This window comes from Pezoporus occidentalis, unplaced genomic scaffold, assembly GCF_034315485.1.
Source record: "Pezoporus occidentalis ecotype Australia unplaced genomic scaffold, CSIRO_AGI_Poc_V1 ctg20, whole genome shotgun sequence".
Taxonomy (NCBI): Eukaryota; Metazoa; Chordata; class Aves; order Psittaciformes; family Psittacidae; genus Pezoporus; species Pezoporus occidentalis.
Window position 1 is genome coordinate 5,813,284 of NW_026913856.1, and position 24,066 is coordinate 5,837,349.

Below are 24,066 nucleotides of genomic sequence, written 5' to 3' on the forward strand. Positions count from 1 at the left end.
AGTAAGATGCTCTTGCTATACAGATAGTTCATATATCACAGGCATAGAACAGCAGACACACAGTCTCCCTCTTCAGATAACTGAGTTTCATGTCTTGCTTCACAGAACTGTTAAGAAAAACACCCAAAAAGCCTCTTGTGCCCATAACAGAATGGCCACTCCTTGCTTCATCTTAAAGGATTTCTCTTTGTCCAGAGAATCAGCATTAAGAATAAGTAATTCAAGGCATTTTGCTGGGGAAATGAAGTAGCAGAAGTATTTCCTGTTGAAAGGCAGGGTACAGAGAATTGCTACAATTTTAGGCAAGACCACACTGACATTTTTCAGAGCACTGACTGATCAAAGAGCAGAATGTTTCTGTACTAACATTACATCAGATGGCTTCATCACACGCTGAGCAGGAAGAGTTATGCAGTCAACTAACATTTAGGGACATCCGTGACCAGCGTAAACCAGGATCTCTTAGAATTTATTAAGCATCATTTTTTTACATCGAATTACCTAAACCACAAGCATTAAACATACACAAAAAAAACAGTTATTATTCAGCTGTCAAATGTTTCTAAGTCATTATTATGCTTTTATCACAAGATCTCAATAATTATGATCGCATATTTTTCTTTTGCTGAAAAAGAGACAAGATTAGCAAACTCTTTGCTGAAGACAGAAATTCAGACACACAATCTACTAACGTGTCAAACTGTCAATGTTGCCTAATATTTGGCTTGCTCTATATATTTATTATTAAAAAAAGTTTTAGTACAAGCCCCTCTGTTTTTAAATAAGCTTTATAAAAAAATAAACAAAATTGATTTTATTTCTCTTCTTCTCCCATCTTATTTATAGCATAGTAAAAAAAAAAAACAGAAGGAAGACACATGTTCACGTGTTTCTGAGGTCTTCTTTCAATTTGAAGACAGCAAAGGTTTCATTTTCATAATAAATAAAGCAGTGAAAACTGAACTGCCCTACTGGATTGGACATCGCTTTACTCCAAATACTTCTTTTGGATGTTACCATAAATTGTAAATAATGTTGCTCTCAATTCAATGTGACACTTATCTAGTTATGCACATTTAAAAAGAATGGTGGGACTAGTGCACAGTAGAAGCTGCTGAGTGGTAAGTATGTACGGCATCTATTAAATACACATCCACTCTGAAAAATGTTTATTCATGCAGATGGTAAAAGTTTCAGTGAGAACTGACTCAGATTCACAAATCTATCCTTTACACTAAACAGCAAGTACTTCAAACAATCTCAGTTTGTGGTACTGTATTTGGTAGAAAACGTTTTTATTGGCTCCAGTTGTGCAGCTGGTATCAGTCACGAGGTTTTAAGAACTTTTTCTTAGCTTTTTTGCTAGGCCTTATCTCAATATTCTCACAATTTTCTTCATCCATTAATACCCGCTGGTCTCTTCTTCTCATGAATTTCTTCCCTACTGTCCCCACTAATGTTTCGTATCTGTGAAGTTAATAAAAAAATTACAGCTTTTACTACAAACAGACAAAATTTCAATGGAGCAAATAACAAATCTAATCACCAGCTTAAGTGGTGTAAAAAAGCTGGTCATCAGAATTTTAAGAAGCACAAGTACTACATGATCACTTACTATACTATTAATTTTGGTAACATGGTTTTGTTAGTAATTTGGAACAAGCAGGAAACTAGCACAAAATACCTGGATAACAAAGGGCAGAAAACCCCTTTTAAGATATTTTACCCCCAAATATCTTATATGGGGTTGGAGATTCTGTGGGTGGAGATTCCACTGAATACACACCAAAATTCCTTGAAAATCAGTCCTGTAAAGTACCATATCTGCTGGTAGTTTTTCTGTTTTACTTGTTTGCTCGCTTTTTGGGTTTGTTTTCCCCACATGTAATGCAGTAATATATCATATTCCTAGCTAATATTGATTATGTCCTAAAATATAACTTACCTTCTGGCCATTTCTGCATCTGACACATCAGCCTCCATTTTATCATCCACTTCAATTTCTTCTTTCTTATTCTTAGAGTTCATTTGGATCATTAACTTCTGAGAATGAAGAAAGAAATAGCTTAACCGCACAAGAAATAACTTGACACAATGGCAACTATGCTGAAATTCACTGGTAGGAGAAATGAGAAATGCATTAAAGATAAGAATCAAATTTAATAACTCTTTTGTTCCCAGTCAGGCTACAGCATACTGCTAGGAAAACTCAAGAAGAAAAGGCAGCATGTCTGCCTGTTACTCTGCTTAGCTTAGAGTCTGCCTTTGGGAAAAGGGGCAACATAGAGACAGGGTATTAAGTATACTGCACTATTCAAACGTCCTAAAGGGGGATGCCAGGCATCTTTGGGAGACCAGAGAATTAGATCATAATTAATTTTTCATTGTTATGTTAGCATACAGTCCTTGGTTTTGTTAGAGAAGGAAAAATATCTGCAAGCATACACAGTAAAAACCATGTAGCAATAATATGCCAAGTTACAGTGAGAGCAAGTTCAAAGTAACTAAAAACCTCCCAGTAATTCACTTTACATAGCCTTTTGCCCATCTCAGTCTTTACACCTCCATCCTCCTGCTTCAGTCCTGTGTTAATATTTTTGTTACTACCTCAGTGTAGTTCTACCAGCAAGAATTATGAGAGAAAAAATCTCTTGCTCAGAACTTTTACTTTGGAACTTTAAGCCCTTACTTACACAAGTAAGTGCTGAATGTTTTTAGATTAGACTCTAATTAAATAGCAGAGGGAAAAGTGATCTATTGTTATGGTGAGCAGCATGTGGGACAGCTTCCTCACTTCGGGAAGGAAAATCTGCAGGAGCCATGCAATTACTGGCCATCAATGCAAGGAGATAAAAAGCTTTTATTTACCAGATGCTGCACTGATCAACATTTTGGTTTCAATCATGGAGTTTCTGTACATGGGATGATTTATGGAAGGGGCTAAAATGGCCAAACAGCATGCAGTCTGAAAACTCGAATCCTCATCCCCAAGAGCTTCAATCCTAATGCAAGATCACCTCAAAACATTTAAATGGTACCTCAATTTCTGGATTGAATCCGTTGAAGGACATCCTGCCATAAAGTAGTTCCTCGCATACTACAAAGCTTCGCTCTTCTACGATAAAGCTCCTGCATGAAACCCCAAACCCAGCATTTTGTCAAACAGTGCGCCTCAAAATGATCAATTTAAATAAATGTAAAAAGGCAAAAATAAAAAGCTTCCCCCAATAAACAAAAAGCTTCCCCCAATAAACAAACAAAAAAAAAAAAGCTTCCCCCCAGTAAACAAAACCACAGTGTATTTTAAACCATCAGCTACTTTCTGAAGCTTAATTGCTCTGATAAATCTTCCAATGCAACGATCTTGGAGTGCAAAGGAAGAGTTCTTGCCAGTAAAGCTGTGCCAGTTCCACAAGCAAAATTAACTCTCTTGACAAAAAGCACTCTTTGCTGGTATGATTCCACCTACATGAATGTTTTTGCCAGAATAAAAATACCACATAAATATCACTCTCCAGGTGGCATTACTATACCGGCAAACGCTTCTAATTAATTTTTCATTGTGATGTTAGACTTGGCATTACTGAGTCTGTCAGGATATAAAACATCAATTCTCTGTTCAGCAGAGAAAGATTTCCCCTTTCTCCATCCTTTTTTCTTCTTTTGATGAGCACAGAGTGAGAAAAGAAACATAACCCTGAGGTGTTCATAAAACACATCAGGTAAAAGTACTTCTGTGAATTTTCCTTCTTTCTTTTCCTCACACATATATGCTTCTCTTTCTTCCTCCTCTTCATCTTCCATGTAAAACAAAATCCTACAGGCACAGGAAGTGAGGCTAAAGTAATCAAGCTCATTCTCCCACCTCAGGTAGGATCAGTTAAACATGTGCCACGAACAGCAGAGATCCATCTAAGCTGTCCAGTGATGAAGACTCCAGTGTCTCCTATGGCAATCTACTGCAATGCCTCAATAGCCTTACTGTTAGAAAAATTCTCCCAATGTACAGCTTGAACCTTCCTTACTGCAACTGAAGCTCAAATACCTATTTTATCAATGCCCTTGTTCAACCGCAGTTCCTTGGATCTGAGCTTTTTAAAAATGAGGTATGCTCTCCCTCAGTGGCATTTTTGTCCTCTTCTGAATGGACAAAAACTGAGCAATTTTTAAAGTAGTTCTCTTGCTATTTAAAGCACCTTTCATAAATAGCAGGAATGGACATTTTCTTCCTTATTAGTTAAGCCTTCCTTTATTTTTTGCCATGCTCTCTTCTATTTCAAAGCAGGATTTAAAGTGAGCTGGACTAAAGAAAACAGAACTGTTCTGAATGAACCCAATCGTGGGACTAGAGCTGAATTTACTAAAACAGGGGTTTCAAACTTCCGTTTGCAAATGAAGGGAAAAAGCAGCAATAAATGAGTTGCTCCTTGCCTGAAAGAAACTAATTACATGCATCTAGAAGAATGTGCAAGTGAAAAAACACAACACACACAAGAAATGAAAGTAGGTCAAACTTCCCTAGACAACCTTGAGAACGTCCCTGAAAACAGGTAATAAAAAAAGCTGTAATGCCAGTCTGCCACTATTTTTACTTCAATTAATTGGTTATTAATAATACTGCTATTATAGAAAAAATACGTATATTCTATTCCTACTCCACAACAATCTAATGATAAGAACTACAAAAGGGTACAAGCTTACTCTTTTGCCTTTTTAACTGGCACATCAAGATACCAGTGCTCGTCACTAATGACCTTCTTTTCTTCTTCTTCTAGTTCTTTTTTAGTTTGTGCATCCAAACCCTTTTGCATGAACTACAAAGACAGACACAAAAACACAGTTTCAATTTTTTGCATCATGAATATGTTCAAACATCCAACAATTCCATGACAACAATTATCCACTATATAATATTTAGCAGCTGATAAAAAGTAAAGTTTTTTTGTGATTTTTCCCTGGGTTTTGTCTAAGTTTGGGCAAAGAGGTAATGGAAAAGTAAGTAACAACTAATCACAGCTATCGGCTGGAAGTCAACAGTCATCCACAGACCTTTCCTGGTTAGTTTTGATTCTACAAGCTATTGAAATTCTCTAACTTTGCTAAGAGAGAACATACTGATGTTAGTTATTGCTGCATATCAGACACCAACATCACTCACACAAATGGCACTGGAGCTCAGAGTCAGAGGTAGGTTATCCCAGCTTGCCCATTTTTGGAATCATCTGTATTTTCAACCATCCTCTTATTTTCTACAATTTAATTTAATAAACTCGCTTGTGTTTGTAGCTCTGAAGGCTGGAATGTGCCCTTGGAAGTAGAAAAAGAAACAGAGGCTATGAAATGAAGTCTTCTGCATTGAGTTGTACTAAAGGAAGATGTTACCAGCTCTTAACTTCTCATTGATGACCTACCAAAGTATGAGTCAAGCAGTTATGTGTAAGCACCTTAACTCACTGCAGAAACAGTGCCAAATTAGCTGAGATTAGTAATTTAGTTGAGTGTAAGACTGCTATTTTTGCCTAATACAAGGATATTCCTGTAAATTGCTTCCTCAGTGACAACCACTGGCAGAGGATGGAAACAGGCAGATAGGAACAGCAATCTCTCTCACAGCTGCAAGTAAAAGAGGACATCTGTCACAACCTATGTAAAATCGGTGAGTGCAAAATGACTGACCTATGTGAAACATCCCTTTTACTTCCAGTTGTCTCAAGTCAGGTGCCTGAACTGAGTGACAATTAGGTATTACCAGTGTTAACCAAATAGGATAAAAAGCACAGAAATCTCCAGAATCGTATGGTAATAACTCCCATATTCTCACATCCCTAGGAGGCAGGACCTCCCTTAGGGTCTATAGAAAGTGTCTAAATAACTGCATCTGTCAAAGGTGTACCTTTATACCAATGTAATTCCCAGCTAGAGGCAAATCTACCAGTACAGTTTATATGCACTCCTGCAGAAAAATTGCTTTGCGGGTATCAAAGCATACCTGTATGTTCAACACTGCAGAGGAATTCTACATCAGCTAATTTCACCCCTCTCATTTAGCGCAGCACCATTTTTTGTGTTTAGATAAGCCTGAAGGCTGATAGGTAATGTGTCAGTGGGGAACACAAGGCTTGGACATAGTTTAGGTCCAAACCAAAACAGGCTTGGCTGGGGACAGATCCCAAGAAGGTGTCACAGAACACTTCCCTCCCACAAAAAAAAAAACGAATGTATTGCTGACCTTGTTTGAAATATTATGGCAATACAGATCTGTAATATATGTATTACATATACCCCACTCATCTTTTCAGTCTTTGCAAAATGCCCCAGTAAACCAAATCAAACTCAAAGGTAAAAGCCAATACAAAGCTCCTGTGACTGTGAAACAGAAAATAAATATTTTCCATTTCTATTTGCATCCAGTGTACGAGATCTTTAATGAAATAAAAATTGACTTTTGTTTTCTGAGTCAATTCAAATCCATCAAAGCTTTCCAATTAAAATTACACTATCTTCTCAGGGAAAATAAGTGAATCTATCATGTGGAAAACCACACTGCTCAAGGAAATTGGTTAGCCAGTCAGAAAACTCAACAGAAGAAATTCTGTTACAAGCACCCAATTAAATAATCGTTTCACATTACGTTTTAAAGATTATGTTCCTAAAGATTAGTACATTAATAACTAGATAAAAAATATGTGATCACATTTATCTAAAATGTAAACACACATGGATGGATTAAAAATTAGACCCATTGTGGTCTACAGAGTATGTACATCAGCAACAGAGTGGTTATTTGGATTAAGTTTCCCCAAGCAATGGCACCTGAATCAAATGGTGCAAGACCTAAAGGCACGATCCATCTTTTCATATCAAGCAGTGAGCACACACAGCCTAGCACTTAGTGCAAACGGTCTTCACAAGGCTACCACTGACCACATATCACCTTTGGATTCCACTTCACCAGCCTGCTGAATTGTGATAATACATCTTATCAGCACCTGCGGAGGCAGCTGCTAAAGGATTAATTAAAGCATTTGTAAACAAGAAGATCTGCAGAAGGGAAGTGCTAAATACAAGATCTGTGTATGACCTTTTTCGAACCTTTTCATCTCTTCAAAGCTGGTTACTACTGCCTGGACTGTAAACCTCCAGATGTCATGGCAGCACATCCACAAGCTGATTCTCCACAGGCTTTTATAGAAGAAAATCTAAGATCTGGGCTGTGAAATCTCCAGGGGGGTTAATTAACTGGCAAACAGCAGAGGAGTGGAAATTTAATTTTAAAAGAGTGTTAAAAAAAAAAAAAAAAAAAAGAAAAAATAATGATGCTGCAATCCAGAACTCTTATTCTATCATACACTGATGGCTAATTAAGCTCTACATCTACTCCCTTTTGACAGTGAGGCAAGCTGTGTTCCATTCCCTCTGTGCACAAGTTTTAGCCTTTCATTAGCAGCATCTGTTAACTGGGGTAAACATTCCACCATCTTACTGTGGCAGAGTATATTTTATGTGAAATATTGAACTGAAGTCAGCTGAACTCTTTCCAGACAGTGTCTGAAACACAGTCCAGTATAAATATGTGGAGGGAAAAATGGGTGAATAAAACATCACAAGCAAGAAGCCACAAAAGCCCTGTCATACTCAGCTATAAAAAAAATTAATGGATATTAACGTTTTAAAAGAACTTAATGGCAACTCAATTTTTACTGGCTGTTTTCCAGCAATAAAGAACCACCAATCACAGCAGCATGTACTCTACTGAATTAAGGTGTTGTGGTGCACAGTGTGAAGCAGAATCCATTAGCCAGTAAGTGTGGACTGATTTCACACTGGTTTTGACACCACAGTCACAATTCCAAGGGTAACAGGCACATCACAATGTTACTAACAGCCCTCGCATTTACGACTTGGGAAAGGCGGTTAACACTGCCATTCAGGCTGGGTATTTTATTAGCCAGCAACATACACAGTCAAAAAATGAACACTGTAAGAAAAAATAAACCTTTTATTTCCCCCCAAGATTAAAACCCCTCCCAAGCAAGGTAAACAACATTAATATTTTAATTTCAACGTGTGTGCACGGTATGGGAAGAATTCTTATAACTTCTGTATTCACAGTAAGCTCTAAATAAGCTGGGTGAAATGAAAAGTTTCTCAAATGGTGTCCTGGAGCTGGCTCTTGCAGGGCAAGAGCTTTTACGGATATCTCGAAGTTGCTTTCCTGCCTGAGACCCTCCAGCACCATACAGTTTATAACCGAGACCTCTGCCCAGCGTTTAAGCAGCCCGGAATTACGCGACAGCCCTCTGAAATTGGCCAAGTTGGAAGGGAGCAGCCTGCACTGCAGGCCTGAGTGAGCGGGCAAGCGAAAATACCCGGGGATGTACTTTAAAGCGTGGCGATGGGAGGTACGAAACAGGCCGGGACACAGGTTCAAGATGGCCGACGCCAGGGCCGGGGCTGGGTCCGGGCCTCCCCTCGCCGCTCACAGCACGGCTCGGGCCTGCTGCACGCACCGGGCACCGCCGCGGCCTAGGCAGACGGTGCTGCCGCCAGCCCTATCCCTGTGTCCCTGCTGCCGCCTCACGGAGCCGGTCAGCTCCCCGCAGCAGCGACCGCACATCGGGCCCGGCCGCCCTCTCCGCACTGTACACCGCGGACCAGACGCCGGAGCCCCGCCGCCGCCGCCCTCCGCCTCACCTTCATGCGCAGCAGGTTCCTGGATAGCTTCGTCTTCGTCTCTCCGGTCATTGCGACAGGCATTGTCACCAGGCCGCGCTGGATCCCCAAGCTCGCGTAATGCCGAGGCCTCACACACCGGAAAAGGAGCGGGAGGAGGAGGCGGCGGCGGCTCGGCTCCACCCTCCGTGCCCGGCCGCAGTGACAGGCCTCTGCGCACGCCGCGGAGGAGTGGCGGGGCAGGAGGCGTGTGTGGAAGCAACGTCAAAGCACCCCGAATTCCTTTTGTCGAGTCGGTTATGTGAGGAGTGGGCGCTCGAGTTTGTGAGCAGGAGATAATTCTGACTCGGTATGAAATGGTAAATCAGTAGAGGAACCTGAGATTTGTCAATGCTTGTGCGTTCTGTAGTGCTGCAGGCTTATGGTTTCATCCATAATATTATGATATTTCAAAGACAGAAGAAAAGGGAGTGTGAAATGTACCTCATATTGGTATTTGGAAGCTGCTTGACTTATTTAGCTTTCATTTTCAAAATGAGCACTTGCAAAATAATCACAAAATGGTCAAATGTAATTATAAAGTGTATAAATTCAAATAGACTGCAAAAAGCCTCAAGGCTTTGTTAGTCCTGAACCATGATCTTTGAATCACATCTTGGCAGTGCTGTCTTTAGGCTTCCAGGCTGGACTCTGGTAGCTGAGGAGGCAATACTGCTACGAAATTGCCAGCTGACTCCCAGTCACAAACGGGGACCACAATTTCTGTATATATCCTCATAAATCCGATTTCTGATGCCTGTTTTGACATTCTGCACATAAACCAGGTGATAGAGCAATAAGAGTGAGGGTTCAGTGTGGAAAACTTTAATGAACTGGTGTGCTCCAAAAGACAATACAGGCATAAGAGTTCTCGCATTTGCAAGATGTAGATCAAAGCTTGAAGAACTCTGTGAAGATTTATGCTTCAATAGAGTCCACAAAAACGTACAATGAAGGGCAAAACCTGGTTATAGTGGGAAAGGATAAATTAATCCACATCCAGGCATCCTTATTACACAGTTAAGCTCAGCGGGTTAAAATCACCACATCACAGATGTGAATGAAACATGGAGCCACAATCACTTCAAGGCGAAGTCATAGCATTGCATGGGAATATTTGATTTTCATATAGGCAAGGTCCCTTCATTTCCAGGCTCCATAAATGAATTGAAGATGCTCTGAAATTCAGGGTCACAGTGAGAAAGTCTTTGTGTGAGTGCAGGAGCTCTCCTGCTTCATTTGGCTCCATCGTGTTAGCTCCTTCTCTGTTCTCTTTCTCAGTAACAGCTATCAAGCCTTCCGAGCAAAAGAAGGCTGGGAAGAAATTTGCAGTTTTGGGAATACAAATGTTCATTAAAGAATGAACATGTTTGAGTCTTAGTGAAAAAAACAATAGGGGAAAGCTGTTAATTAATCGAATGGCACAGTACAGCCATAATCCGGACACTTTTTTGTGTTATTTTCTATTTATCATGCATTCTAATAATGTATTTGCTTTTTGTTGATCACTGCAGATCAGAGCCCTGTGTTTAATTGCATGGTCTTTAATGTCACTCAGGGCTTTTTCTGAGCAGTTGCAGTTCATTTACAGTCCAGGAGTGTACTTTAAATGATTCCTTCGAAATACGTTTCTGCACAGTCATCAGCACTTCTTCAGCCATTGAGTGCCTGGCTGTGCTTGGTGGCCTCTGCCAGAGCTGTTCCTGTTGCCCTGTCCTGCCTGCAGGGCAGCCCAGCTCAACACTTCTTCAGCAGGCTGCTTAGAGCCTTGTTTTGGATGCATGTATCAGCTGCCCAATACTTTTGATGTGCAGGAGTGCAATACCACCAACTCTTTAATCTTTGGGAGCTGAGTAATAATGTACAATGCCATGCAGTGTCTAACTGGGAGGGGGACAGTGCAAAGGGCTTTCAGCTCGCCGTAAGGATTATTCCTGGTGCTCCCTGACGAGAAAGGGCTCTGGATCCATAGCTTGAGCCCCATTGCACGCCATGTCTTGGTACCACGCTACAGACTCACATGGAGATGCTGCCACTGTCTTGTGTGTTAGCACATCAGCTAGCAACCCACCACAATACAGGCAGGGTGAAGTGTTTTGCAGTAAAGGCAGTACAGGCTGTGTGATGTTTATTTAGAAAAGTGGAAATTGTAAAAAGGCTGCCATAGAATTTGATGTATTTTGGCAGTAAAAAAGGTCTGAAGGAGATTTTTGGATTACTTCTCCCATCACTTGAATTGGATGGGGTGGTTACAGATAGCAATCAGCTGTCTCCTGGACCAGATTATACTGTCTGGTAAATCTGAAGACACTCCACTGATTACAGGAGAAATTTTGTGTGATTTACTGGTGATAGTGGAGGTAACTCAGAGAACAATCCGGCTCTATAAATACGCCCGCTTCTAAGGCAGAGCAAGGCTCTGCTTAGGAAAGAGTCGAGGGTCATTGTAGATGACAATTAGACACCTCTCCCACAGTTCTGATAGCTGTACAGCAGCTTTGCCTTCGACCTGGAAATCCATTTCTTTTTCAAAACAAAAGTGCTCAGGGAAATAACTCAGGGGAAAGGAGCTCCATTTCATCAAAGACTGTACATGAAACAGGCAGATAAAAGATTTTTTGTTCCTAGGAAATGCAGCCCCTTCTTCCTTTAGTAATTACAGAAGTCAAATCAAAGTTGTCATTAACATTATTTAAGAAATAATCTGTCTTGGAGCCACTGAAGTGACAGCTGTGAACTGATTTCGTGCCAATGGGATCTAATTTGAGGGAACTTGTGGGTTACTTTTTCTGTAACTGTTTATTTATTCATATTCTTGCAGTATTGTGATTTTAGTGAAAAATGTCTCAAACCTTACACCAACCTATCTGGTGATGTGATTTTTAATGAGCTGTCTTTGAGTTCTGAAGCAGCTTTTTACAGCTCTCAGAATACCTGAAGCCTCCTCCCCCCCCTTCAAATATAAAAATTCTTATAGTGTGACAGCGAATCATTAATTTGTGTCAAAATCCTTCCCTGTGTTTTAAGTGAGGGTATTATGTGTTTTTCTCTATGGATGAGGAAAAGAAAATGAGAAGTAGAGCTGCCAGAGGTCTGTTTGCAAACCTGAAAGGAAGGTGTGAAGTGCTATGTATGACTGAGTGGAATCAGAAAGGCACTTTTATACCCTGTGCTCCCTACGGAAACAGTGTGGGACTCTCAGAGTGGTAGAGATGGCGCAGGTTTCAAGTGGAAGTCTTGGTTTCTATCTCTCTTGCTCCCACCAAGCTCTGAGCTGCTAATACATGCAGTGTATGGACAACTGCTATGGCTCTTGGTGACTGGGGATTTGTTGGAATATTCATTACCCTTTGATGCATGCATGTATAACCTGCTGGCCCACGTGTGCTGCTCATCCTGCTTTGTACCTAATCCATGGAGGATATGCCACAGCTCTCAGCTTCAGCGTGTGGTGTGTCAGCTCAGGCTGCACTGACTCATCCTCTTAGCTTTTGAAGTCCCCCTTTCAGTTTTGGCACCGGTTTAGGTGGCAGCAGACGCATGCAGAGTGTTTTAAATCCCTGCCCCATGTTCCTTTGCTGACCCCAAGGTTTCCTGTGGATGGGGACAATATGGAAAGAATGAAGCAGAAGGCCAACTCCTGTAATTTGGGTAACACAGATCCATATGCACACTTCACCACTTCATGGCTGATCCTTTCCTTTTAATAGCCTTATGTGGTTCACAATTTGTGCAATGTGAAAAGGTGTACCTCAACAAAGTGCTTGTAGCACAACAGAATTACAAAATGTCCAGGACAACCAAGATGTGTAGTTAGAGAAAATGCCTATTGTCAGTCTAGGAGAAGACAATTTATCATCAATGCTTTTGGCTGTCTGGGTGGCAGGGTACCTTTATGGGAATAAATACAGTAAGTCCTTTTTGATTACAGAAAAAAATAGCTTCATAATGGTAGCTCCCTATCTTCTACCACCACCTCAAGTGGTGGGGGGAGCACACACCTGTCTGTCATTTTGCTGGCATACAGAGATGCCTAAAAATTTGATCCTGTGTTGCAATTATTTAATATATCCCAGTGCTAAGAGTCAGAGCAAAGAGAAGGACTGAAGAACAGTGTGGACTGTCCTTCTCTTTGCTTTCCTTTAAAAATTGAGAGGCTTTTAACTATTGGGATTTGACGGAATCACAATTAAAAGAGAAAAAGAAAATATCACCTTCCATTTGTTAAGTACAAAAATGCAATCCAGCAGTGCTTCTGGTGCTTTGCTATTTCCCAGGTCAATAAATGGCTCCCCTGACTTTAATAAACATTGATGCTGCAGGCTTGTTCTACAATGATTGAACCTTTTTATAGTTTCAACCACTCACATGGCATCAAAGCTTGACGATTTTTTTTTCCCCTTTCTTTTTCAGAAGGGTTTCTTCTGATTGATTAAATTGTCATTTTCTGAGTTAGTTGCTGAATTATAACTTGGTGTTTTAACTGTGGGATTTGTTTAAAGAGACAGGGTTTTGATATAGCAAACCAGCTGAGAATTTTTAAGCAGTAAAAGGGAATTTTACTGACTTTGTTCTCAGCCTTTCATCACTGCCTGACAAAAGTGCTCCTGAAAACAATGTAGAGGCAATGATATGAGAAGATACTTAGATTCACACTCACTTCTTCTTTATTCCATCATGGAGCTGATCTGTGTGGTATTATATTGCTTTCAATTAGTAGTGAGACACCCCGTTGTTGTTTATCTTTCCAAGACGAAGGGAAGGAAGGGGGAATCAAAGACATAAATGTGAGTGCTACCCAAGGAGATCCTAAGAGTAACTGACAGAACTGTTCTTTGGACCAGCTTATTTACCCCTTAATAGGCACAATGGATTTCTTTGCACCAAAATGATGGGCACTGAACACACCGAAGTAAAATAACTGCAATGTTTTCACCTAAATCCACACCGGGGCTGGTTCAAATGGATAAGCACCTTGTAATTCTTTAGACATGAAGAAAATCACATTGATGTGATGATGCATTAATTGTTTTGTTTAACCAGCTGCCACATTCCTTTTCTGTGGATAGCTGCTTGGTTTCAAGGTCTGACTTATTTTTTTTTCCTTTTCTCTGTCCTCCCAATTTAAATCTGTATTTGAGACAGTAAAGCTGAAGTGAATGAGACTCATATAAAAAGCATGTGTGTTCAAAATGTGTTTGGGAAGAAAGGCCAACAAAACTGTCTTGTAGCACATAACAGGGTGTCTTTTGGTTTTGATTTACAGTGCCTGCAAGGGAAACTGCATAATCTAATGGTCTGAATATGGGAGCTCTCTTATTTCTGTTCACTGCAGCATTACCCTGGTCAGCCTCTGAAACAGTGCTTAGCAATGGAAGTCTCCAGGTATCAGTATGAAATACTGAAGTCCAATTATACTTCTGCTTGTACACTTTCCCCTCTCTGGCCATTTCAGCTTCTGCTCTGAAATAATAACTTATGACAGCGCAAAGCTGAATTTCAGCAGTGAATTATAACCCTGGCCTCTACATTTGATTGCATGAGACTTCAACTAACCCACTATCCATCTTGGTACCTTGAACTCTTTTTGCCTCTTTTCCTGTGTTTCTATACCATTCATTTAAGACCTTTTAAAAAAGTGCTAAATGGGTGCCCTGGAAGAAGGCGAATAATGAAGTGAACATTTAAACTTCTTACTTGCTGTCAATTTCTGAAGGTCTTTCACTAAAGTGAGGGGAGTGGAGTTTACCAACATTGGGGTCAGGATGAAGTGCTGTAGGCTCTGGCTGTTTTTCTTGCAGTGCTGCTGGTCCTGGTTACCTGAAAAAAGGGTTCAGGAGGACCCTTTGCAAGCACCGGTTTGGGTGCGATCCCATCAGCCAGGGGCTTTACAGGATGTCCATTTTCCCCCTACAGTGCCAAATGAAAGGTGACTGCTGGAAATGGAGGCGGGGTAGATGTCAGATTAATGCTCTAATTTAGTGTGGCAAATCTGGTGTTCCTAACATCTCTGTTTTAATCATCTGAAGATTTCATGGCAAGATGTTGATACATGTGCAGACTTTTAGTGGTAAAAGCAAAAGGTAAGGTGTTCTTCTGCAATGATCATAAATACAGTATGATTAACATTTTTAGGAGAGCTGCTCATGCTGATTTCAAAATCATCTTGAAGCCATTTTGTAGGGTAGGAAATTAGCTATAACATGAAAAAGAGTAAAATATTCATTAAAGCTGTAATGATTTATAGCATTATGAGGTAGCACACTTTACCTCAGTACAGTTCCTCAGTGAATGTTTTTCTAATTTCCATAACTAATTGACCTCTCATTAGCAGCTCATTAGAAAAATTGAGGTCATGTGAGGAACACAGACCCACTGCAACAGAAACTCTGCATGAGAATAAATTACTGAAAACTCTAATGAATTCACAGTAAAGGACCACAAGAACCTTCCTTTCTCTGACTGAAAAAGTATTTTGTTTACATCTGTAAAGTGAAACACTTTTCTCTGTATATATACAGCTGCAGACTCAGTGGTCCTGAAATCTGTGCTTTGACTCATGGCTGATTTTCAAACACTGTGAATATTCACTACTTCTTCTTGCAAGTAGCTTAATAGGAAGAAGAACTATCCAAATAATTCCAACACATATGTAAGAACCTGTAACAACTGTAGGCACCAAAGCTGGAAAAAGTAAATACACTTTGGAATGCTAAGTACATGGCTTAATTTTTGAAGGAACTAAATATCAACTGATGCTTCTCAGTGACTCCAGTGTAGATGCACATATTTCCCAGAAAAGGTGTTTACTGCTGAATTTGTGTCCATGAGCAGTTGTTTCAGGAGGGGGTCATCTGCCTTGTCCTTTGTATAGCCACTGTTAGCCAACACATGAATGTTAACAAGCTCACATAATAGATTTTGCACATATTGAAGTGTTAACTTGAATAACCTTATATATCTGTCTTTTTAGGGATCAATAAATCAATTTCAAGCTAGTTTTTTGTCACTGCAATGTTGTGAAAAGCGAGGTTAATATTCAGTGTAAAGTTTTGTGAGTCCTGGATGCTCCTGGATAAACCCAGAAAGAAAACCCAACTCATTTCTTTTTTAATATGTCCCTTAAAGTCCAGATGCCTATCTGAAACTTACTTGAAAGTGACAGGATTTATGGGTTCCAAGTTAGTGTTTCATTGCAAAGCTACATGAGGATGAAAAAGGGAGAAAAATCCCTGTCTGAAAGTCTTGTACAGCAGAGAAGAGATGAACTGATGAACCTCCTTGACCTTTTGCGATATTGGCTAAGAAACTGCAGGGTCTAAAAGGAGGATAAAAACAATGGAGTAATAATGTAGAGCAGTGGGAAAAGCGACTGGCTTTGGGCTGCCCTGGGAGAAAGTCCAGTGAGAATCTCACTTTTCTTCATCTGGGAAGTGTACCTGTTGCCTGGTTACCCTTGTCACAAGTTGTTTTTTCAGTTTTCTTAATGAATTCTCCTTCAATGGGCCATTGCATAACACTATTTCAATATAGGTGAATATCTGTTTTGTTTTGCCAATTAAACTGTAGAAGAAAGGAAGCACGCACGTGATCATGAGGAATTTCCTGTTATGGAAGAAAAATGTAGTTTTAAAAGCTCCCTGGTGAAAATCAGGCTATTTAGCCTTTCATGACATTTGAAGATGAAAGACATTTAAAAAAGAAAAGAGGTGGTATATAAACAATGAGGTTTCATGGCATATCGATTGCATCATGCCATGGGACTGTAGCAAGTGATTAGTTTTGTGACATTGCTACTGTGTCTTCTTTTCTGCATGGTTGCAGGAACCATGGTTGCGTGGTTAAGCCTTGATGTTTTCAGTCCAAATGTAGAGTAAAATATACTCTCTAATTGCTTTTAGCACCAAAGAGCACCTCCTCCTAGAGCCGTGACTGAAGTGAGTTGCAAGGCCAGTTAAGAAACCAAGCATGGTACAGTCCCGGAAGGGTGAGACTATATTACCCAAGCTTCTGTTCAACATCTCCTCTAGGATTTTCAGAACTGCTATAGAAACAGAGCTTATAAAGACCCAGACAACTAAGAGATCGGTGTAAACCATCAGAATCAAGTTTATTAATGAGTCTCTCTGCATAGCACTCTGCTCTTCATTAGAGCCCACCCTTTCCCACACAGTTTCACACTCCTACACTGCACTGCCAGGATGACTCATGGGCAGAATTTCTTTAGAATTTAGGAGTACATTTGGATTTCAGCGAGTTGTGGAAAATATACATACTTCCTCTTATGCCCACGCACATACTCTATATATTTCATTACATATGGGCTCTGAATCAGTAATACTAAAAGCCTGAAGTTGAATGAAGAGCAAAATGCATTTATAAGCATATTCTTTGGTAAGTTTTTGTTGGATTTATTTTGCTTTTCTCTCCTTTTTTTTTTTTTTTTAAAATTATTCAATAATTTTGTGAAATACCTGATACATTGCAAGGTGGAAATAACACACCCCAAAAGAGGTAATTCTCCTTATACAGGTTGACCTTAAAGAAGTCATAGCACTAGGCATAAAATTAATAATTTAACTGAATAAATTAAAAACAATTCCCCTTCTTCCCTCAAAATAGAAGGAAAAATCTCACTTGTGGCAAATGTGTGTTTTTACAAGACTTTGGGGTTTCACCTAGTTAATGGGCGCTAGGGTTGCACTAAGACTAGCTGTGTCTTGCTTCTTTATGCCAAAAGCTGCTAATGAGAAAAATAGAGTGTTATGGTTATGGATTCAAAAACTATTTCCAAACCTGCAATATTTTACTAGTATCTAATGGGGCTAGCGAAACTGGAACCCACCAAAATAGCTAGGAAGGGGACCTTTAATGACACCATCAGAAGGAAACAGCTACTGTTTAGTTGCAGCATGCTTTGGGTTGTTGTATGCAAAATGGTTTAATATCCCCTTAATACCAACTTGCCATGTGAAAAATGACCCTGTCAACTTGATACAGAAGTAGGATATTGAGAACTGGAACATTTTGTCTAATAGGGAAGAGGTGACATAGACAGACTGAATAATATTTAATTGGATAAAACTGACTTGATTGTAAATTCCAAACAAAATTACAAATATTGCACTAAGATTTATAGGATTTGTTTTCTGCCTTTTTTTTTTTGTCTGTCAGCTGGGCTTTGGCTGTGTCATCAATATTTCAGTTTAGCAACAGCTTTATAGTCTTTATTGATAAAAGCCAAAGTCTAAATATTGCAAGACATTTAGCAATGCCAATATAAATGGGAACTCTCAGTTGTGCAAGGTGCAGTTATTGATGTTTTTATTAGCAATCCTTATATAAGAGCACAGAATGTCTTCCTTGTCACTGCCATGACATGGAAATGAGGAAAATGCCTGTTGCACGTAACTAACAGTTCTGAATGAACACATCTCTGTCCTGTGAGTAGCCACAAGCATAATGTAAATATGTTTAAGCACAGTGTCTCAGCAATGTGGCTTTTTGCATCTTTGCCTATCAATGATTCTTCTCCTGTCCTGGCTATGGAAATGGAGCAGAACGAAATCTGATGTCAGGAAGTTATTTCTCCAGCTGCTTAAAAGAGCAGTTCACATACATGAACCCTGACCCTGCTGAGTTCCTTCAATATATGTTATTGTATCTATTCAGGGAAAGGCTCATGAGGACACTATAGGGACATTCTTTGAGAAAATTGTTTTCTTAGAATTTTGAGTAGCCACTGTAAAAAGCCTGAACTTTTATCTGTGTTATTTTTCCTCCTGCTCTGCTTTATAAACAAACATGACACTTTATTCTGCAAAGTGATTTCTTTCTGAGTTATAGAACCACACAAAAAGCATACAAAACCCACAAACTGTATTATTTTTGGATTCTTGAAACTCAAAATTGATTTAAACCAAGTTCAGACAACAATATTTCCTCTCTGTCTGAGAAACTATATCCTGGGTTTCTGACTAAAGTAAATTTTTATAGGCATGTTGTAATTATAAACCCTTGAGTAACGGATTTTGTAACAGGGACACTGGCACAAAACTTCACTGTAGTTACTCGCTGAGTGCTGATGTGAAGAGGCTGAAAATCCATTCTCCCAAGAAGGAGCTTATTAAAAGACTGCAGTAGTTTTAATGACATTTCTTGTGACATCAAAATTATTTTGTTTGGAATCACAGAGCATCTCTGCTTCTACGTTTTTGATGGTCCAAGGAGAAAACACTGCTGCAGCCTCAGAGCTATGAGCAGTGACTGAGGGAAGCAATCCAGAGATATAAATCTCTGCTGGTGCACATATCCTCTCATGACAGGAGATGTAAATTAATCTGTTTAATTAAAGCAGCATGTAATAATCATCACCAGGAAGGCAGGAGATGTGTTTGGAAATACCATACAGGCTTTACAAATTATCTGGGTTCAGCTTTTCCTCCTAAATTGATGAATAATAGCTGAAACGTCAGTAATAGCTGAACTCGAGGACTTTTGCCTCACATCAAGATGTATTTGGTGACTTATGTTTTTATCCAGTTTTGTAAAGGTCCGGGATTGATTTTCTTGCACTATTTCAATCCAAATGGGTATTTTCAAGTAATATCCATTTCTGATTGGACTGATCTTTGTAGTAGTTATCTCATGTAATTTGTATACATAAATTTAAATTAAATGATGGTAAAGTGCTTGGCCCAGATATATTGTACTGTCCTGTTCAGTTGATCAACCTTAAATTACACTTCTCAGCTATACATGCATGCAGATACTTTGCAAAGATGGATAAATAGCTTTATCATAATTTTAGAGGTGTTCAAAGGCAAGAGTTAGCCCCAAAGCAAGTACGAGCTCAGAGGCAGAGGTCTAAACTGCAGCCTTCTCCACTGTAACACATAGTCCTCTCCTACATCCTATATCCACTGAAGCAAAATTTTCACCTACTTCAAAGCAGGATATCCAGCCTCTGTCAGCAAGTTCAACTGGTTTTCTTCTGATCCTCCTGGGTTTACTCACAGGAGGAATGGGCTAAAATCTTACATGGTCTCAAATGAGATGTATGAGACAAGTGCTGGAAACAACATACAGGGAAGGGAAGAGTGATTGGTAAAGCAGTCAGACTGTTGCAGGCTGCGGCATGTGAAATGGCACAGTTTGTATTACAGTCCTTGCTTTTTTAGGGATTGTTGGCATTGGTTATTTAATCAGACAGACAATGAAGTGGGAAATGGAAAACCACAGAAAACTCAACTTCTCCCACTGGGCCTAAGGGTAGCCAACAATAGCTGCATGAATTGAATAATGGGGCTGGACAAGTTTTCCAAAGTTTTTCAGAATCTCCAAGGAATTTTTGGCACATACTCTGAGAGAAGAACCATGTTAGTCTGCCTTGCTCTGTGCCAGTTCCCTCATACATGCACAGCTAATGCAGGCACCTTGGGACTGAACCCAGCTCCTTCTGAAATCAACAGTAAAGCTCCTACCGGCTTCAGTGGAGGCAGGATTTGTCCCTTTGTGAGATGATCATATTTAAATTCAATACCCTGCAACTCAAAAGTGAGGATTAGCAGAATTAAACTCTCCTAATTTGTATATCACAGGCTGCCAAACTGCAATTAACTTTTGTGCATTTGAATTAACAGGGAAAATTATTAAACACCCTTTCCTCATGTAATTATCATTTTACACTTCTGGAAAATTTCTTCTAAATATGAAAAGTAGCCCGCACCCCTGTGAACCTATCCCTCTTAATATCCTTTAGTTATTAGAGCAGGAAACAATTTTTCACCCCATTGCTTTCATATGCAAGAGATGCTTGCCCAACACCACTGCTGTGCTGCACTGGTTCTCTTTGCTTTGTATTGGCCTAAGGCTGGCCACTTTTCACAGGGGAACAGGACTCAAAGCTTTAAATTCACCCAAGGATAACACCTGTGTGCACAGCCCTTGGCAAATATTACAACGAGCTTCTATTTTGTGTTGGTTTTAACCATGCAATGTGCAGGCTCAAAATTCCCCCCCCTTCTTATCCTGCGCATCTAAGAAGGACACCTCTAAAAACCCAAGGTTTTCCCTGGGCACAGAGCTACAGGTTGGCATGGCAGAATAAAACCAGCATAAAGCAAACAACTTTCTGCCTTATTTTCTGCTCTTCTCTTGCATGTGCTGGCCAGACTATGCTCTTGCATAGGGCTAATGAGGGTCCAGTCAGTGCCAAAAGTTTGCAGAGCATCTGTTTTCCCATGTAAATTTTCCTTGAGCTCTAGCACACCCTCTTCACTGTATAAAGAGTGATGGCCATTTTTCCTTAAAATTTTAGTTTACTGGGAAAAATACCATCTTAGACTTCTTTTTATTTTATTGGGGGTGGGGAAAGTATGCAGGAATGGGTAGATTTTGATTTATGTATCACCCTTTTATAATAAATATGTCTATAACAACATAATGAAATTGTTGAACAAAAGTTCTTTTCCAGAAGAATAATCTTCAACTGGTGCGAAATGCCTCACTGGGATTTTGTCAGGTTTTAATTTCAGTTTGAATAAATAGTGTGAGACACCAGGCTGGGGAAGATAAAGGTGAATTTCATCTGCTTCCAGCTTGTCATAATGGAAATAATAACTACATTAGCCGAAAACAAGTTTCCAATTAGTTTCCCTAAAATAATATTATCCTCTTTTTTTTTTTATAGATACTGCAGCTCATTTTGGAACCTAATTTTGCTAATATATAAACATCACTAAAACAGCTATTCCCACTGAAAGAATGACAAGTACAGACTTTGGCAGCGCATTTTGGGAGCCTGCCTGTACTGAAAAGCAGTCTTTGCTTTTCTTGAATTGAATCTTAAACAATGAAAAATTAAAAATCAATTTAAAATCTTCTTTAGGGTGAAGACCTCTTTTCTGATACACATTATTTTAAATGGCTAGATAGCGATAATAAGAAAAGACATTCTGGAATTACAAAATACATCTTTTCTGGAAAACACTTTTTTTTTTTAAAGAAAAATTAGTGTGCTTTATGGGGAGTTCCTCAAGTCACGTGAAAGGTGAAACAATGCTGGCTTTTAAATGAAGCTGAAATTGGCTGATCTATAGATCACATTAAATTCAGAGACCAATACTAATATGGTGCACAAAAAAATAATCACAAGACTAGGTTAATATGCTTGAAATGATCCTTTGAAGGGATGTAACAGATCTATGTTCTGTTCAATCACACCCAGTGATCTCTTCTATGACAACTGTCATCTCACATGCCTGTACAGTGTAAAAAAAAATAGACTGTTACTATTTAGGAAGTTGCTTTTTTACACAAGAAGAAAAAGCCAAGCTCTGGTATCCTATGCAATGCACTATACTCAGTGAAATAGTGCTCATGCAATGGCACTGCGTGATCTGGCACTCTCTTCAAGCCTCTGTGGAGCCTCCAGCTGGTAAGCTAGCTGGTAAACACATCCCTGCAAAGGTCACGTTAATGCTGAACAATGCTCCATGGTTTACCCTAGATTTTGCGTGGCTGCATATGTTTCACAAAAATCCCATGCCTCTGCCCTCTGCACTGCAACTGCATTCCGTCAAAACACAGCAGAACACTGAGATGAGTTTTAAAAGCCCCCAAAAGAAGGGCAGTTTGGTCAAATGCACAGCTGCTGTAGGGCACACCAAGGGCTTTCAGCTGCTTAAAGCCATGGGGCTTGAGGCACATGCCATAGCAATAGCTATTTAATTGAGCATAGCATCACAGCACAGGATTATTTTGTTAGCTGTTCTGACTAATGCAACGTCAGTGTGATTGTTTCTGTCTCCACAGTGGTTAATAACAGCAGCAGCACTTAGGGTATCGTGTGCATGGCTTGAGTTCTGATCCTATGTCAAGGAAGCCAATATGTGTGGCTCCATTGCTTTATCCCTCCCTGCTGAAGCAAACTAAAAGGGATACTATTGCACAGAATTTCAAAGACGAGCAACAAGGCAGCGTGAAGTAAACCAGATGTTTTAAGCCCCACATGTTTAATTTAAAAGCTATATTCTATAGTGTATAAACCTGTTATTATTGCACGTACATATATGTGCAAAACTTTAGGGGGAAAATATCTTCTGTGAGGCACTGGTAGTTCCAGTGATGTTTTTCTAAATTTTGATGTTTTACAGCTGTAATTATGGAGCTACATGTGGAGAATAATGGGAAATTATTTCATGATGAAAGACTGGACAAATAGCTGGTATCTGCGTTTTGTGAATGTGGATCATGCTGGCTCATACCGACTCGGGTGTGAGATTCTTCTAATTCAGTATGTTGTCTCTGCCAACAGCCAACATGAAATACTGTGGATGAAAGTATAAAGATCATAAAGGAAGCAGTTGTAAAATAATTCACTCTTCACACTAGGTCTCAGCCTTCCTTTGCTTTGTAAAGTTTTGCTATCCAAATTTTATAGGAGGGAATGATTACAGCAAGTAAATCTCAGCCTTCTGGTGTGACATGGTGTTAACAAGAGACTCTTTCAACTCTTGTGATGGTACAAAAAAGTCTGTCATAAGCTGCCACATAAACTGCCTTGTCAACAACCAGGCTGGCATTTGCCTGTAGAGGCGTTCAAACAAATCTGAAGTAAAACATTTACAACTATCACGTGCTGTTTGTAGATGTAGATCTCTGAAAAAAGCCTCACCACCACACGAGTTGCAATAAGTAATTATGCCAGCACAGGTAGCTTTTCATGAAGAGAAAATAAGGAAACAATAGCAAAGCAGGAAGCTGTAAGTATCAGTTGCTTTTTGTATAACATGCAAAGTCTACCAGTTAACCTACAGCAAAAGCAACATTTGCATTTGCTTCATCTTGTGTTGTAGAAGATACTGTATGTGTGCTTTACAGAAGTATGGTGTGCACAAATGAAAATATGGCACTAACTTGGCAAACCTGAGCAAGGTATTTTTGCAATTAAGAAGAAAAGGTGAAGAAGACCATACTTACAGTGCATAAGATTGTGTGAAAGCTTCTCTGCAGGGCCCAGCCATTCAGAGTTAAGCCAGATGTTGACCTATTTTGATTTTTACTGCCTAAGTAAATGGGCATTACTGGGGAATTCTATAATGCAGTTAGCAGAAGCTGATGTGGTGTTGACAGGAACATGCAGGGGGACTGTACTGAGGCTTTTGACACCTAATCAGCTCTTTAATCGCAGTCCTGAACTTCTTCCCTGGAGATACAGTGGTACTAAACTCAGCAAGAGCAGCAGCATTCTTCAAATGGGATTAGCTCATAGATGTGCTATGTTGAAATCCCACCTTGCCCAGCAGAAAAATGAAGGTATTTTTTTACAGACCTGTGTATTACTGAGTGGAA

The 24,066-nt window shown here is 39.6% G+C and overlaps 1 protein-coding gene and 1 long non-coding RNA gene across 2 annotated transcripts; one reads left to right on the plus strand and one right to left on the minus strand.

The window, feature by feature from the left end:
• Positions 1–1,154: 1,154 nt before the first annotated feature.
• On the minus strand, positions 1,155–8,863 carry MPHOSPH6 (M-phase phosphoprotein 6). The gene is made up of 5 exons (XM_062618322.1): positions 8,695–8,863; positions 4,702–4,814; positions 3,039–3,129; positions 1,946–2,043; positions 1,155–1,467 (listed from the first exon to the last, which is right to left on the minus strand). Exons 1-5 carry the CDS (start codon positions 8,755–8,757, stop codon positions 1,323–1,325), a joined length of 510 nt encoding a protein of 169 aa, XP_062474306.1. The 5' UTR covers positions 8,758–8,863; the 3' UTR covers positions 1,155–1,322.
• An 83-nt stretch (positions 8,864–8,946) lies between these two features.
• Positions 8,947–23,349, plus strand: LOC134163468 (uncharacterized). The gene is made up of 2 exons (XR_009964742.1): positions 8,947–9,032; positions 22,869–23,349. It is a non-coding gene; the product is annotated as an uncharacterized LOC134163468 (long non-coding RNA).
• The last annotated feature ends 717 nt before the right edge of the window (positions 23,350–24,066 follow it).